This window comes from Orbicella faveolata, unplaced genomic scaffold, assembly GCF_042242905.1.
Source record: "Orbicella faveolata isolate gen_17 unplaced genomic scaffold, um_ofav_v1 contig_36, whole genome shotgun sequence".
Taxonomy (NCBI): Eukaryota; Metazoa; Cnidaria; class Anthozoa; order Scleractinia; family Merulinidae; genus Orbicella; species Orbicella faveolata.
The window spans coordinates 4,027,347-4,043,683 of NW_028301565.1; the positions used below are offsets into that span (position 1 = coordinate 4,027,347).

The 16,337-nt window shown below is 40.4% G+C and overlaps 1 protein-coding gene across 1 annotated transcript; it reads left to right on the plus strand.

Moving 5' to 3' along the window:
* The first annotated feature begins 488 nt into the window (after positions 1-488).
* On the plus strand, positions 489-16,213 carry LOC110062058 (F-box/LRR-repeat protein 6-like). The gene is made up of 12 exons (XM_089274582.1): positions 489-1,442; positions 2,293-2,587; positions 8,356-8,557; positions 9,576-9,707; positions 10,871-10,984; positions 11,540-11,614; positions 12,458-12,532; positions 13,102-13,190; positions 13,324-13,399; positions 13,540-13,623; positions 14,601-14,743; positions 14,918-16,213. The coding sequence occupies exons 1-12, from the start codon at positions 1,262-1,264 to the stop codon at positions 15,084-15,086; spliced, it is 1,635 nt and encodes a 544-aa protein (XP_089130708.1). The 5' UTR covers positions 489-1,261; the 3' UTR covers positions 15,087-16,213.
* The last annotated feature ends 124 nt before the right edge of the window (positions 16,214-16,337 follow it).

Sequence of the window (16,337 nt, forward strand, 5' to 3'; positions counted from 1 at the left end):
TTTACTACCCCAACACCTACTTTGCCGTCTTATTAGAATTCTCATCAGGTCAGGTTCTTTGTACTGTTAGGATTTCGAAAGCTTTCACCGAAGAAAACTGAAGAAAAGGGCAAAGTCACGAAAACAGTGACAAAATAATAGGGATGGATGTAGAACAGTATTTCGTCTTTCCTTGTCACCATTTTTTTCAGGTTTGAACGAGAAGTTACAAAAGAATGCGAAGGGTCGAACGTGATGTGCGCGCTCAAGGAGATACACAAATGGTGAAAGAAGCTTAACGGAAGACATGCTTTGCCTTGGGAATATACGTGTGTACAGCCCGCGAGAAGATTCTCGTATTTGGGTTTTGTACGGCTTTCCTTTAGGCAGCGTCCAGACTAGGTCGAAGGAATTTGAAAACGCAGGGTTTTTTCGACGGTTAGGCCTACCGTCCACACTAATCCGTCACGAAAACGGAGCTTTTCGAAATTCAAAAAAGCCAGCTTTTCGTTTTCGTGTGGACAAAACCTTTTGAAAACGGGGTTTTTCGAAAACGATGATGTCACAATAATCATGTGATTTCCCTGACCGAGGTATCCTGAAACACAAACCCAAAATGACCGGTGATTGTTGCGGTTTTACATTCCTCTAGCGTAGTGTGAACGGGGCTTTAGGTTTCGCGAGGGCTAACATGAAGAGGGATTTGTGGACAACTAAAGCGTCGCACGCACTGAAGAAGTGATTGGTTGAGGTAACTTGTGTGGCGTGCGCGCTTAACCAATCAGAACGAATCGTTTTCCTGCTTTTGGTTCGTCTTTACCCGCGCTTTGAACACAGCACTTGGTAAGCCATGTGGGGTCGGCGCACAACTGCTTCAAGAAATGAAACTATCGGCCGTCAAATGTTCACAAAAATCTTTCGAATTTGCTGGGTATAAAATTTTTTTTTTTTTTTTTTTTTTTTTTCACTTACGCCTAAAACTTCACGCTAATTTTAATTGATTTCCTTGTGACATCATCAAACCAGAGGAAAATATTTGCCAGACAATTACGAACTTAAACAGCAAATTGAATTCTAAATTGTTTTTCCATGATTATGACATCATCTTTAAATGATTAATCATAATTTCTCACACAAACTTCAGCAGATGGTTAGTTAGCTGCGCATTTTTGTCTCCCGAAGTTATTTCATAACACGTCCTTTGCGGCGCGTCAATTTTGGCTGACGAAGCAATTTTTTCCACAGATTGCACAAACGCGAAGATTTCAACTCTAGCATATAAATGCCACGGGCTAAGAACTTAACGAAAGTTCAGCCCAGCACGTCAGGTCTGAAAAACAGACGTCCGTCCATTAATATTGGTAAACGTAAAAAGCGGCGAGTCTCTTCAGACGGAAGCGACGTATCTGAATACGTTTCAAGCAGCGACGAAGAAAACGATACAAATGCTTGTACTAGAAAAGGTATGTTTTAGGTAAAAGAGATCAATTCTTTGTAAGCACTGAGATAAACACTTCTCTCTGTGGTATGCCATTATAAGAACGCTCTCCCATTTCAATCTTTATTCAGGATCTCAGGGAGAATCAACGAAAAAAGTTAGACTTAGCTTTGAATATAATAGATTTCTACAATGTTTGAACGGCTTTTGGATTTCCGAAGCTTTTGGAAACTTTTTCATGTCCTAATCAGCACACCTTAACTCAAACCGTCGTAGCTTTCTCACATCTGTACTAAGGACCAGCCATAAAAATCGTTAGCCTTTCGTTCTGAACTGGAGATTTTTGTTAGAAAAATGGTTTCGTAACAGCCTCATTTCTTAAATTAAACAATGAAATTTTGTTCTAATTCTAAACCATTCCAAATTTGGCTTGTTTATGACGCAATTATCAGAGGGCCAATCGGCGCGCGAGCAATTAAAACGTGTCATAATTAGAGCGATGGAGCACCACGCCTTAAGATGTTTCTAAATAAGTCCATCCCCTGTCCATTAGAAAACTGGAAAAAAGCTAAAATTCAGTCCTCCATAACAAACGCTTATCTGCTCAATTTCGAAATGAAAATAAACCGCAAACCGCAAACCCCAACAAGCAATTCTTACTCGCTTTTTAGACCTTTCTAATCAAATTCGGGAAATCTTCGCGGTGCGATTTGTAGATGACGGCTAAAATAAACGACTACAAATTAACAAAAGATCTGAAGACCGTACGGAATGTTAGGTAAAAAGAGGTGGTTGTGAAACCTTTTCTTCGAATGTCTGTTTGTTATTTTTGTTGTTGCGTTGTGCTGCTTAATTTAGTTTATGCACTTTTACAGGGCGAAAGCGAAAATACGAGAGTCACTCTTCGTTCAGTAAAAAGAGAAGACTTTCGAGCGAAGAGACATTTGAGAAAGAGAAGCTTAAGCTTGACTTAATAGAGGCTAGGTCGAGAGCGCGAATCAAAGCACGGATCAGAGCAAGAATAAAGGCCAGAGAAGTAGAAGATCTGCGTCTGTTAGAGCTGAAAGCTCTCAGGGAAAATGGTTGGTCGGACCTGATTCCTTTTGAAGTGTTGCTGAAGATTTTCCAGCGTGTTGTAGATGACAGTGGACCGGTACCTTTCCTTTGCAGGCGAGTTTTTAAGAATGGCTGACTGTAAGGATCGAGAAACGCCGGTCAACGTCCCATTTGGCAAATCGCTCATATTTTGCCCAAAGATACCCTAAAGTGACCTAATTCTAAAAATCATATTTAAAGGTTCCAGCGAATTTTTATTTTTCAGAAATTCGCGAAAATTTGAAAGCGCGGTCAAAGTGCGGTTTTTGGTGTAATAAAATGACCGAAACAAGGTGCGAGGACGAAGCGCTGCTAAAGTCTTAAAATAATTTCAATTGACTTCAAACTTCACACAAATGTGGAACAACCACTCTAATTTATTCCTCGTTTTAAACTAATCTCAGAGATGTCGATATAGTGGTTTTCCGAATCATTTTAAAAACACCTATGAAGCGTGTGAAAAATAACGGCAAAATATAGGTCATGTTTAACAGCATCAAAATGCATCTGGTACCTCACTTTCCGATTATTTTACTTTACAGCCTTAAAATATCATTATTAAGCATATACCATGCCAAGTTTCATGCTCGAACTCGCAGTAGTTCCCTTTGAGAAAAACGAAAATCTATGTCAATGTGTTGGGCTCAAATAACACAATAATTATACACGAACAAGAGACAAATCAATTTCAACGGTGAAAGTAAAAGGCTGTCATTAATTAAAATCCCGTCAATTCACTGCTATCAGTAGAAACATAATGTCCACTACATAAACACTGTTTTTAGACGTTTTAGGAACATTGCGCGTTAACTTTCTTTGATTTCCTGTCCGCCGTCATGTCTAGTTTGTCATCGCGTGTATTTCGTGTAAACAACACTGTGAATGGTTGTCATAACAAACGCAAGAGATTTCCTGGAACATTAATGTTTTCGATTCAGCAAAACGCTTTAAGTTCGTTAAGACACAATAATGGGCCAACTTGGAATGCTGTTTAGCATTAAGGACGTTAAAGGACTGTAAATTAATCGAGTTGAAATATCTTGAAGCAAATCAAAATCAAGCCCTTGTTCTAATTTGGTAAACAGCCGATCTCCGTTCAAGTTCAAGAAGTCGAGAGGTTAATCCGGCAATGTATCACCGGTGCAACAACAAAATCAAACCGAGGTCATCAAAAGTGTAAGTTTAAAAGTGTAGTGGCAAGTTTCAAATAAATTTCGCCTATATAAATTGGAAGCAAGAAGTGAAACGGTCTGACCCGAAACAAATAAACAAAGTATTAATACGATTAATTTAATCCGAAAATGTTACAGAAAACATACCTAAAAGCCGTCGATTCCCCTCAATACCACTCCACATTGCCTTAAAGAGCCCAAGCTTTCTGCTGTAAGAATCATGGGCCTCATGAATCTGTTTTTACTATATCGGCAACCATGCTGCGGGGCTGATATTCGAGACTTAGTAAAAGTTGTCACACAACCGTACGAGCAGCCCAGTCACGCTTTCATTGCTCTTGCGCAAATGTTCAACATTTCGCGATTTACATAAACGGATTACAAGTTTAAAGTAGTGACAGTAGATTTAAATGTGCTTTTTAAAGCTGTCCTACCCAGGAGCAATTATTTGTTGTTCTTGAATGGCTCTTAGCTGTACCTACAGTCCGCCGGGCGGAGAGGGGGGAGGGGGTACTCCGGGAAATTTCGGATATCAGTATGCCGTGGAAGATTAAGTGGTCTCCAACTCTTAACGCCAACACTGAAACACCAGATGATTCTCGAAGTATCACAGGGATCACTAAGCTAAATAATTTTGAGTCAATTACCTGTTGGCGAGCATATTGCATTGACCGTGGACAGGTGGGAAAACAGTTCAAGCGGAAAAGCCCGTTGCACATTGTAATTTAGCGTTGTCCAACACGCAATCGGTCTGGTTGTAATGCTAATCGTATTTGATAAAATCTCAAGTTTTCTTTCGACACATACTGGGGTGGCATACTACTAGATGGGCGTGGCAGGGAGCCACGAGTCAAGTCAGTCAACTCCCAAAGCTTAACAGAAGAGTGATAGTGAACCACTGGTGGAAGGACTGCAGATTGTCCCCACGCTTTACCCTGATAGGCCTCTGTGTTATTCTAATGAACTGATGCTGTTATAATGATACTATGTAGCTTTATGATCATGCTAATGGTTAAGGTTTCTTTTGCTATTTAGTCAGACATCGCTCTTTCTGTATTTCTGCCGGAAGCATCGTTCTCTTAAGGAGACTTAAGGTGATTTTCTAAAAAGGTACGAACACTGCAACCTTAACATCAGTGCCATTGTCAACGGGTGTGACCGAGGAAGCGTCTGCTGATGTTTCCCTGGATAGAGGATAGAAACTATGTACGGCAGGGATGTATTAATGTCTTCAAGGCGGCTGCATTCGTGTCTTTCATATGCTGTCTACTTTAGAGAGGCACTTGTCTCTGGAGAAATGTACTCAGTCCGTGGAGAGACATTCCCTTATGACCATAGCCAAAATGTGCTACAAACCCTGCTTGGAGCAAGCGTTGGCGCTTAACTCAAAGCCACAATAGGTCACCAAGAAGTCATTGTTGCTTTAAAAGAGGGTTAGGCTTTCAGGACAGTCAGTGACCAGCAGAAATCGTATCTTATAGCAAAATTCCGCATTGGCCTAAAGAACCTGAAACTGCCTTTGCTACGGTGCGGTTGCGAAGACATGGAACTAGATATACCTCTCTCACTCGTGCGCGGAAAAGCTCCATCCTCTGCGCTTCTGAAGTATTTTACTAACAACTGCACTTGCCGGAAGTATTCTTAGGAACTGTCGGCGTTCGGTTTCTTCGATATTTAGCAACATCTCTTGCGGCGGGGGGGGGGGGGGGAGGGGGGGGGAGGATCGTTAAATTTTTGTAGAGCGGGAGAGGGAGTAGAGGAGGAAGACCCTTTAGAGGAAAAACTAACGGCCGAATCGTCTCAACCTCTCTGGGAATGAGGTTGGAATCGTCACCCTTTCCAAATTCGCTGAAGCGGTTAATTTACCTTTATCAACTTAAAACCAGATGATCTAATGTAGTTTGTTTCCGACACTGCGTGCAGACGCAGCGCAACAGTGCGTTAACAAACTAATCATTCTAGAACATTGGAAAACATAGATATTGCGAACAGCCTCCTTTCCTTAAAATAGCTTTTCACAAAGAACTACTGATTTATGATTCTTTTACACTGAAAAAGAAACCCTTGACCATTAGCGTGTTCATGAAGCTACATAGTATCATTGTAACAGCATCAGTTCATTAGAATAACACAGAGGCCTATCAGGGTAAAACGTAGGGACAATCTGCAGTCCTTCCACCAGTGGTTCACTATCACTCTTCTGTTAAGCTTTGGGAGTTGACTGACTTGACTCGTGGCTCCCTGCCACGCCCATCTAGTAGTACGTCACCCCAGCACGTGTCGAAAGAAAACTTGAGATTTTATCAGATACGACTAGCATTACAACCAGACCGATTGCGTGTTGGACAACGCTAAATTACAATGTGCAACGGGCTTTTCCGCTTGAACTGTTTTCCCACCTGTCCACGGTCAATGCAATATGCTCGCCAACAGGTAATTGACTCAAAATTATTTAGCTTAGTGATCCCTGTGATACTTCGAGAATCATCTGGTGTTTCAGTGTTGGCGTTAAGAGTTGGAGACCACTTAATCTTCCACGGCATACTGATATCCGAAATTTCCCGGAGTACCCCCTCCCCCCTCTCCGCCCGGCGGACTGTAGGTACAGCTAAGAGCCATTCAAGAACAACAAATAATTGCTCCTGGGTAGGACAGCTTTAAAAAGCACATTTAAATCTACTGTCACTACTTTAAACTTGTAATCCGTTTATGTAAATCGCGAAATGTTGAACATTTGCGCAAGAGCAATGAAAGCGTGACTGGGCTGCTCGTACGGTTGTGTGACAACTTTTACTAAGTCTCGAATATCAGCCCCGCAGCATGGTTGCCGATATAGTAAAAACAGATTCATGAGGCCCATGATTCTTACAGCAGAAAGCTTGGGCTCTTTAAGGCAATGTGGAGTGGTATTGAGGGGAATCGACGGCTTTTAGGTATGTTTTCTGTAACATTTTCGGATTAAATTAATCGTATTAATACTTTGTTTATTTGTTTCGGGTCAGACCGTTTCACTTCTTGCTTCCAATTTATATAGGCGAAATTTATTTGAAACTTGCCACTACACTTTTAAACTTACACTTTTGATGACCTCGGTTTGATTTTGTTGTTGCACCGGTGATACATTGCCGGATTAACCTCTCGACTTCTTGAACTTGAACGGAGATCGGCTGTTTACCAAATTAGAACAAGGGCTTGATTTTGATTTGCTTCAAGATATTTCAACTCGATTAATTTACAGTCCTTTAACGTCCTTAATGCTAAACAGCATTCCAAGTTGGCCCATTATTGTGTCTTAACGAACTTAAAGCGTTTTGCTGAATCGAAAACATTAATGTTCCAGGAAATCTCTTGCGTTTGTTATGACAACCATTCACAGTGTTGTTTACACGAAATACACGCGATGACAAACTAGACATGACGGCGGACAGGAAATCAAAGAAAGTTAACGCGCAATGTTCCTAAAACGTCTAAAAACAGTGTTTATGTAGTGGACATTATGTTTCTACTGATAGCAGTGAATTGACGGGATTTTAATTAATGACAGCCTTTTACTTTCACCGTTGAAATTGATTTGTCTCTTGTTCGTGTATAATTATTGTGTTATTTGAGCCCAACACATTGACATAGATTTTCGTTTTTCTCAAAGGGAACTACTGCGAGTTCGAGCATGAAACTTGGCATGGTATATGCTTAATAATGATATTTTAAGGCTGTAAAGTAAAATAATCGGAAAGTGAGGTACCAGATGCATTTTGATGCTGTTAAACATGACCTATATTTTGCCGTTATTTTTCACACGCTTCATAGGTGTTTTTAAAATGATTCGGAAAACCACTATATCGACATCTCTGAGATTAGTTTAAAACGAGGAATAAATTAGAGTGGTTGTTCCACATTTGTGTGAAGTTTGAAGTCAATTGAAATTATTTTAAGACTTTAGCAGCGCTTCGTCCTCGCACCTTGTTTCGGTCATTTTATTACACCAAAAACCGCACTTTGACCGCGCTTTCAAATTTTCGCGAATTTCTGAAAAATAAAAATTCGCTGGAACCTTTAAATATGATTTTTAGAATTAGGTCATTTTAGGGTATCTTTGGGCAAAATATGAGCGATTTGCCAAATGGGACGTTGACCGGCGTTTCTCGATCCTAACAGTCAGCCATTCTTAATGTACGGTAAAAACGTTTTGAAACCTTCTCAGACCCCCCACCTGGGCAAGGGTAGTCCCCCCCATATATAAGCTGTATGAGTACACGTGCCGCTGTGAAGGGCATGGTTTTCAGGCAGTTTATAATTAGTCTAGGTAGGGAATAGAAATCAGACAGTTTTGGTTTAGTATAGGGTCTAATTTACCAGGAGAGTGGCCAGTGTATAAATAACTTAGTCTAGAACAGGATTCTTTACCCAGGATTTTATAAAACAAATTCGAAACTCAGAAGTGAGAACTTCACATAAACAGAATTAAAACTGCATAGAAAATAGCTAGTCTGGGATAGGGTACGGGGTTGTGGTGCCACCACCAGGCGGCTGATCATGCATTGTCTAGTATAGGGTAAGGGCCCCAGTGTCTCAGCGGCACATCCCACGGAAAGATCTACAGACTACCCTCTCCCCCACCCCCTCCTCCCACTAGACATAAATTTACGTTCTTTCATGTGTGCCTTGTCACAGGATGTCTAGAGTTTGTCGAAGCTGGAGGCAAGTCTCATCAGAACCAATTCTTTGGCGCGAAGTGAATTTATCGGCGATGAGTATCGAGTGCCCCAGATCAGCTAATGATTCTACAATCGAGAAGTTAGCGTGCTCAAGATTGAAAGCGGTTAAAGAACTAAGCCTTGATGGATGGAGTGAGCTTACAGATACAGGACTTAAGGTAAAGAAGTAACGTCAAAGAGCCATAGTGGAGACACAGACAGACAGAGAGAGTGATGTAGAAAGAAAGTGAATAAACTGCTGGGAAACAGTGCGTTTATTTTTCAATAGGAAGACACTTATTATCACTTCTTATTTAAGAACTGGGAGAGGCGATGCCTTATGGTTAGTTAGCTTGACTCAAAATCGAGTGGTCTGCGTTCGAACCCTGGCCGGGGACATTGTGTTGTGTTCTTGGTCAAGACAATTTACTCTCGCAGAACCTCTCTCCACCCAACTGTATAAATGGGTACCTGCGAACTCAAATACAGGAGTTTAACCCTGCGCTGGACTAACATCCCATCCAGGGGAAGGGGTGGGGGGTAGGGGGGGGAGGGAAGTAGAAATACTCCTAGTCACTTTATGGTACAGAAACCAGGATAAGTTTGTATGCAGACTTTATCTTATTTAAGAATCTAATATAATTTCCGTTTTTTAGAGAGAAATCCTTTGTCAAGATAAATGTGCGACTTTGATTAATGCGAGTGTTTATTGCTTTGAAATGATGTATAATATTGTTTTCTGGTTTGCTTACGATGATGATTACCTACTTCATAAAAGCTATCACTACATTCTTTTATCTTTGGGTGCGTTTCTTTTGAAAAAAACCAAGATTAGATTCTCAGATCCAAAAACGAATTTTGCATTTCTTTACTAAACGGATCCCGAAGAATCCACTCTGGGCAAGAATTCAGTGGCCTTTGATGCACCATGATCCGAGTGATCTTGGATTAATCTGTTTAGCAAAGAAACGCAAAATCCGAAAATGCCTTATGCCGTTCAACGACTACAGCCAGCCTGACTAATATTAATTTACTACCGGTCTCTCTTCGGGTTTTGACTACCGCGCTTAATTTGCCTACTACAGTAAATCTTACTTTTTATGTTGCATTTCTGACTGCTATAAACGTACAGCCGTACAAAGAGGAAATTACCGATCTTTAAACTTTACCTTTTTCCCTTTTGCTTGTTTGTTTTAGGCTGTTGGAAAGCACTGTCGCCAACTTCAGTCCATCGTTTTATCTCAGTGCGGAAGCTTGTCACCAAAAGGCATCACTTCTCTCGCTACCAAGTGCCGCCAGCTCAAGATGTTTGACGTTGCTATGACGAAGGTTAGAATGTCACAGTTTGGAATATTGTTACTCAGTGAACCGTCTTTTTTAGTTTTCCTTTTCGTCCACAGCAAGTACTATACAAAATACATCTCCGACATCTCCTTGCAATTCTTCGCTTCGAATTCTCCCGACGAAACTCGGCTTCCAACTCAACTCGAACAAGTTTACTTTTACTGTACAGTGGTTACATTCCTGCTAAGTGTCATAGCCATTTCACCAGTTTTCGCTTATTGACTGTCGAAATGTATTTGCTACGCTAGGCGATTGTAAGGCTCAAATAACTCCCGCCATTTTGCCTTTGAATCAAAAGTAAAACCAAAACTCACACGCTTTCCCGCGCTTCGGATCAGCTACATGTATTTGTTTTGAGTTTTGATTGGTTCGCTGGGTTTTCTGTGTCCTTTGTGATTGGCCAGAGTGATTACTTTGGTTTTGGTTTTACTTCACACTCAATCGAATTATATAAGCTTTAATTTCAAAGCATAATTGGTCCTCACATTACTATGGTTTAAAAATGTAACACATGTTAATTATTCTTTTATATTTAACACCGATTTTGTAGCTTTTCGCACCTTTCAACAATCATTCCGTTGGTAGTATTTGTATGTCTTTCCATCTACTACAGTAATAGCCCACGTATAAGAACTTGGGTTTTAAGAACCTGTTAGGCTAAAATTTTCATTTTAAGCTCCCTGCCCATGAGAACCTATTAAGGCTAAAATTTTAAGTTAGGTTTTTATCAGTGGGGTTGCTGTAAAAGTGTATAGGTATAAACTGCTGCATTAAGATCATCATCTATTTAAAAGTAACTTGACATAACTTTTTTTTTTTTGCTTTCAAGCTTAAGTACCATGTTGTATGTCTGTTGTGTCTGCCATTCTATGGTACAAATAAATGATTTATACTGTATTATGAGATGATATTTATAATACATATAGTATATTCAGATGAAATTCATATGAAAATATGAAGAACCTATTTTAAGAACCTTGGTAGCCTGAATTTGCTTTAAGTACCATTTATATAAGAACCTATATAGGCTAAATTGAAAAATTCAGGTTCTTATACGTGAGCTATTACTGTACTCCAGATATTTACACCGTACAGTGTAATGCTATGTTAAAATATTGACGATATTTCATGGCCTGCATGACCCACAGATTGACATCTCGTGTCTTCATCGCGTCACAAAGCGACTCGGAAGCCAGCTTGAGGAACTCTGTTTGATGAATTGCAGTCGACTAGGTGGAGAACAAGTTCTTCCTATCATTCAGGTTTGTATTATTACTCACTAGGGGAGGCGTCCTGGTCTGGGGCACGGGTTGTTCAAAGCCCGATTAAGCTAACCCAGGATTAGCGAGAATTTCGATTTGACTTTTTCACCTTTTCGTTGCGGTTTTCTGTTTATATCGTTTGCCCTTCAGGTTTGAGTTTAAATACTTTCAAACTACACAAAAATAGGCTGTGAAACATGGTGAAAAACATTTTTATACAAGAAAAATTAATGATTTGGTTAACCTTTAATCCAGATTTAGCACCAACCGGCTTTCGAACAACCCGGCCCGGATGGTTAGCGCACTAGCCACCAGATCAAGTGGTCTGGGTTCGGCACTAGTTGGGGTCTTTGTGTTGTGTTCTTGGATAAAACACTTAGCTCTCACAGTGCCTGTATTACCTCATTAGAACAAATGATAAATGAGTACCTGTTTGGGCTTTAACTGGGATTGATTAACATCCCATCCAGCTCCCTTTTTTCACACTTTCAAACTCTGAGCTTGGCGGCTTCTTTTTTCTGACCCAATCTATTTTGCATGTTGTTTCTCCTGTAGGAGAATTGTCCAAACTTGACAGCTCTGGATCTAACTAGTACCAATATTAGGAAACTGAACGTGGAGAAGCTACAGGTAACCTTCAGTGCGAAGTTAATGTGTTAATTTAATCGTTCCATTTAGCGCGTGACCAAATTCCAGCTTGTCACTACCATTTCATGTCAAACTAAAGAAGTCAGGTAATGAGATTGAAGGATTTGATCATTTTTAGGAAGCATTCTAAGACTTTGTCAAATTAACAGTATAGCGCTCAATGCTCCGCAGAGGCGGAGAATACAAAGAAATTCAGCGAAGGGGGAGTAGATAGGGAGTACATAGGGGCAAGATAGGTATTATCCCCAAGTATTTGCATCTTAACAGAATGCTTTGTGGCGTTTTTCGTAACGTGGAAATTTCAAGTTGTGTCTGTTCAGTTTTACGCTGTGGACGAACTAAGGCAGAGAGGGCTTCTCTCCATAGGTTTGTTGTAGGATCTTGTAGCCCCTCTGCAGCACGGAGGACTCCTTTAGTAAAGCAAGAAAAAAATCTAAAAAGATCTAATGGGGAGGGGGGCGGGGAACGAGAAACGTGTCGTTTTGTTGTATAAGGTACTATTAATGAAAAAATCCATTACTTTAATAAGTCTAGTAATGAAACTGATCTGCGTATGCTTCACGAGAGCGTGCATGTAACTATAAGAGCAGCTTGGCTTACCGCCCCGATCCAAAAAGTTGTCTTTCTTCTTTCTGCATTTTGATTGAGAAACAAAAAAGAAAAACCCTCTGAAACCAGGCTATGGGTAGCTAAAACAAGCGCGCTGAAGTCTTGCTCACCTTGTCTGTTATTTGACGCCCTTCCCTTATCATCATCCACTCTACAAACATTTAGTTCTTACTGTGTTTGACAACTGAATTTTATTTTGTTGCTCTTGTATGGCAGGCTGGTTGTCCGAAGCTTAAAGAACTCTTCGTCGCCAATCTGCTGCTTCACTCGACTCCCATAAGCACTGAAGTGGTAAATAAAGCAATAATATTTAACAAACAAAGAAACCTCGACTGTGGTCTGTTCTGTTGTAAAGCACGCAGGAAGCGGTGGAGCACGAAAGAAGTGTAGGGGGAAACACGAGACGTAGTCGAGTGTTTCTCCCTACTTCTTTAGTAACAACTGTAATGTCTTTTATCGAAGCATTCGCTAGGTTGAGGATTCGTTTATTTCGCTACATGATTAAGTTTACCTTTTTGTCGGAATCTAGCAAAACTTGTCAGTTTAGTACAGTTTTGACACTTCTGTTGTTCAGTTGTTAACAATGGCCTCCAGGTAGCTATGTTTACCGCACATGGCAAATGGCTCGTTTCCATTGCGTTTGTCTGAGTCACAGGAAACGTTTAATTTAGGTCAAATTTGTCAAACTTCCGATGCAACAAATTGAAATTGAGCTTACCGTGCATCTGTTCTCTGACAAAGCACGCTGTTTCAGCCAATCAGAGCGCGCACTATATGGAACTTTTATTATAATATCCATTAAATGTATTTTACAGTATAAAAAATTGGAATCAAAAATTCGTGGTTTGAATATTTTGCAGGAACAGAATGGTTTTCCACAACTGGAGACTCTTTGCTTGGCTTGTGGTTCCCTGGCTGGAGTCCCCAGAACTGATCGTTTTTTGTACAGGTTTGTGACAGTGTGAACTGTGACCGTGGAAATCTGAGGCATGGATGATTTTATTGGATAACTTGTAGCCTCTTTTCTAGTTTGAATATGATTGACATGGATGGTAAATGATCTCCTTTCATTCAAATCGTAGAATTTTAAGGACGTCAGTAAACCTTAAGAAGTTAGACGTCAGAGGACTTCAACGAATCAGTCCTGAAGGAATTCAGGTACATTTTGTAAATATATTTCAGTACGATATCAAAGATGAAAAGGTCTATTGTCAGAAAAGATGTTAACCGGGAGAGAATAGTTAAAATAACACTGACGAAACTGACATAATCAGTGTGGTTATTATTTTGTTTGGCAGAGGTTGCCGGCTACATCGCTTGAGGAGCTGTTTCTCTCAGACACTCGCGCCAATTTTGCCACGATGTCTGTTGTCATTGAACAGGTAATATTAACATCAATAAAAACAACAGTATCGCATGGTGAACTCAGGAAGACCTGGACTCGAAATCTAGGATAGGGAAAGAGGGAAATTCGCCATATTTTTTGTTACATGCTTTAAGGCATTTTGTCATTAATTGTACTGGTAGAATTAAGAAGGGGAAATTCCGGTACCTGTTTTGCACGCTGTGCAAAATGGTGTCGTCGAAGAAGACGCTCCCCGCGAAATAAGCATGCAGCGAAATATCACGTCACTGCAAAACAGTCAGCGTCCAAAACGCGGTATTGGGTTGTATAGCCAACAAACAGAAGAGTTAAGATCGTGCCGGAGACATTTCGTCCTTGATTAACATTCCGTTATCAGCGAATTAATTTTTTACATTAAGCTTGGTGAGTCAGCAAAGAAATGTGCGTCCACTGAAGTCGACTCTAAGCCAACACAAAAACAAACTAGATACCGAACGATTATGCTATAAGCACATAAAGGGAATGGCCTCGTTATCCGATACTAAATACAAATGAACCGTGTAATCTGTGTTTGTTGCACAAGCCTGACTTTGTGGTCACAGGGATGAAAGCGTGTAAATCTCGAGCTCAGCTATAAGTCCAAAAGTTTCGGTGATTCTCCTCCACTATCACTCAAACTTTCACCCAATTTTTCAGCTGTTAGTGAATTTTGCCGATCTAAGATCTCAGGTATATCAATTCGAAAAACGCGTCATTGTTCATGATACAGTTAAATCTTAAATTAACCTATTCGTAGCAATCATTTAAACCTCATCTTTCCCTTTGTTCGGTCTGAAAAGATACATCACGTAGGCTATGAAATTATCCTGGTCTTCGCCTTTTGTTTAACAGGCGAAACGAGACCTCATCCTAAAAAGTGTACTGAGAAGCTGAAAAAGTCATGCTCGTGTTACATTCCTCAAAACAAATTAGTTCTGATCAGCACACTTGTCTCTCTTTTTCCGTCCAACGCAGTGGCACCACAGTTTGGAGATTTTAGACATCTCGTCCAATAGTGGGGTGGGCGACGAATCCATGGAGCTGTTGAGGGACTTCGGAATGCCGAAGCTGTATAGTTTGGATCTTGGAAGCACCAATGTTACAGCTGAAGGCGTAAGGTGAGAGTTTGATTACTTATGAAAGGTTTGGCAGGAAGGCTCGTTTTGAAACAGAGGCAAAAGTAACTCGGAAATTACCTATTGTTGCCAAAAGATGAAAACAATAGTGGTTCCAGCTCATTTCTACCGGCAAATGGCCCTTTTCCTCAGTTTTCGTACTCTCTGTCTCTTTAGGAAAGCTCTGAATGCATGCCCAAGACTCCAGCATTTGAATTTGACGTCTTGTCGTGGAGTCCCTCGAGGCTTAAAGCAGTGGCATGCCGGCGCCAAATTGAGAAATCTCATTGCTACGCTGGAGGAAATGGAGTCTGGAACGAGCAGGGAACAGCACGAAAGCGAGTAAAAATCACCATGCAGTTCGCTTGAGGAGTTTAACATTCCTGCAGCTCTGAGATCTAAACATGCAGGAAATCTATCGCTTCCATCAAACGCGATGATGGAAAATAGCGCGCACCTGAAGAAGTGGTTAAAAAGCAAGTATCCTGGTGGGGCTGACTTTGTCTACTTCTTTCACGTCACTTTTCACTCATTTTCCTAATCATTTTTATCTATCTGAATGTTTCTTCATTTCAGCCGCTATCGCTGCATATCTGTTCCCTAAGCTATTTAATCCGTGATACACTCTTCTTTACTTACTATACACCACATCTTAGCTTTCCTCACTTATTAAGTCCCCACCAGCCACACCCCGTGTTCGGCCGAGTATGTGCTCTCTTTACCACTTCTTATGAGCATGCTCATACATGATGCCCGGCGAGGAAGACGAGTTGCCAGTAACGCAGTCTTGAGAGAACTATTGTTTATGTGCATCCGCACCCTCATTTGGTTTTTGATTAAAGCCGGGATCCTCATTTTCGTCTTTTTTTCAGCAGTTCATTCACTTACTCAAGAGAATTATGTTAACGTGTCTTGCTCTTCATCTATTCAATAAACAGTTTATGTAAAAGCAGCTTAAAACATGTAACTGACAAGACAAAGTGTCTGTTAACTTAGCGGAAATCTGCTATATCTGTACCTTTGGTGTGTTCAGGGCATTAAAGGGAGCCAGTTATTGGTTAACAAGGCTTGACGTTTCTCAATTACATTGCATTCACATCAGTGAGCCCTCGAGGTGTATAACTCTCTCTATTAAAACTAATATCTTATCTCGTGCTTAGGTGAGACGAAACATCGTCAATTGAGGTTTAACTTTTACTGAATTGTTTTCTGATCATTACGGGAGCTGATTTTTACCACAAAGGATCGTAAAAGTTAACGAGGCTATTTTGTATAAAATCAATTTTGAGCTTTAAAAGGCTTTGTGGGTGGGTTATAAATCTAAGTGGTTTAGGCCAAGTTTCTGCCTTCAAAGGAATCAAAGTGATATCGACGAGACGCCTGACGAGACGCCGTTAGGTTTAGGGTCAAGTTTTTTTAGAGTGTACGGGCATAACTTAAAGTTTCAAGAGTAAAGGAAAACATTATTTTCAAGTGATTTTGTATTATTGCTAAGAAATAAATACGAAACGCATACAAAACCATGATTTCATACACAAAATGTAATTTTGTTGAATTCTGCAAACCAAAAATGTCATGTTTTATAGGGGGTGGGTCA

What these genes read in the sequence shown, in the direction of transcription:
- LOC110062058 (XM_089274582.1), top strand. Translation starts at nt 1,262, where the DNA reads ATGCCACGGGCTAAGAACTTAACGAAAGTTCAGCCCAGCACGTCAGGT. An exon ending in AAGTTCTTCCTATCATTCAG is followed by an intron (nt 10,985 to 11,539) that starts GTTTGTATTATT and finishes TTTCTCCTGTAG; the next exon opens with GAGAATTGTCCAAACTTGAC. An exon ending in TGTCTGTTGTCATTGAACAG is followed by an intron (nt 13,624 to 14,600) that starts GTAATATTAACA and finishes CGTCCAACGCAG; the next exon opens with TGGCACCACAGTTTGGAGAT.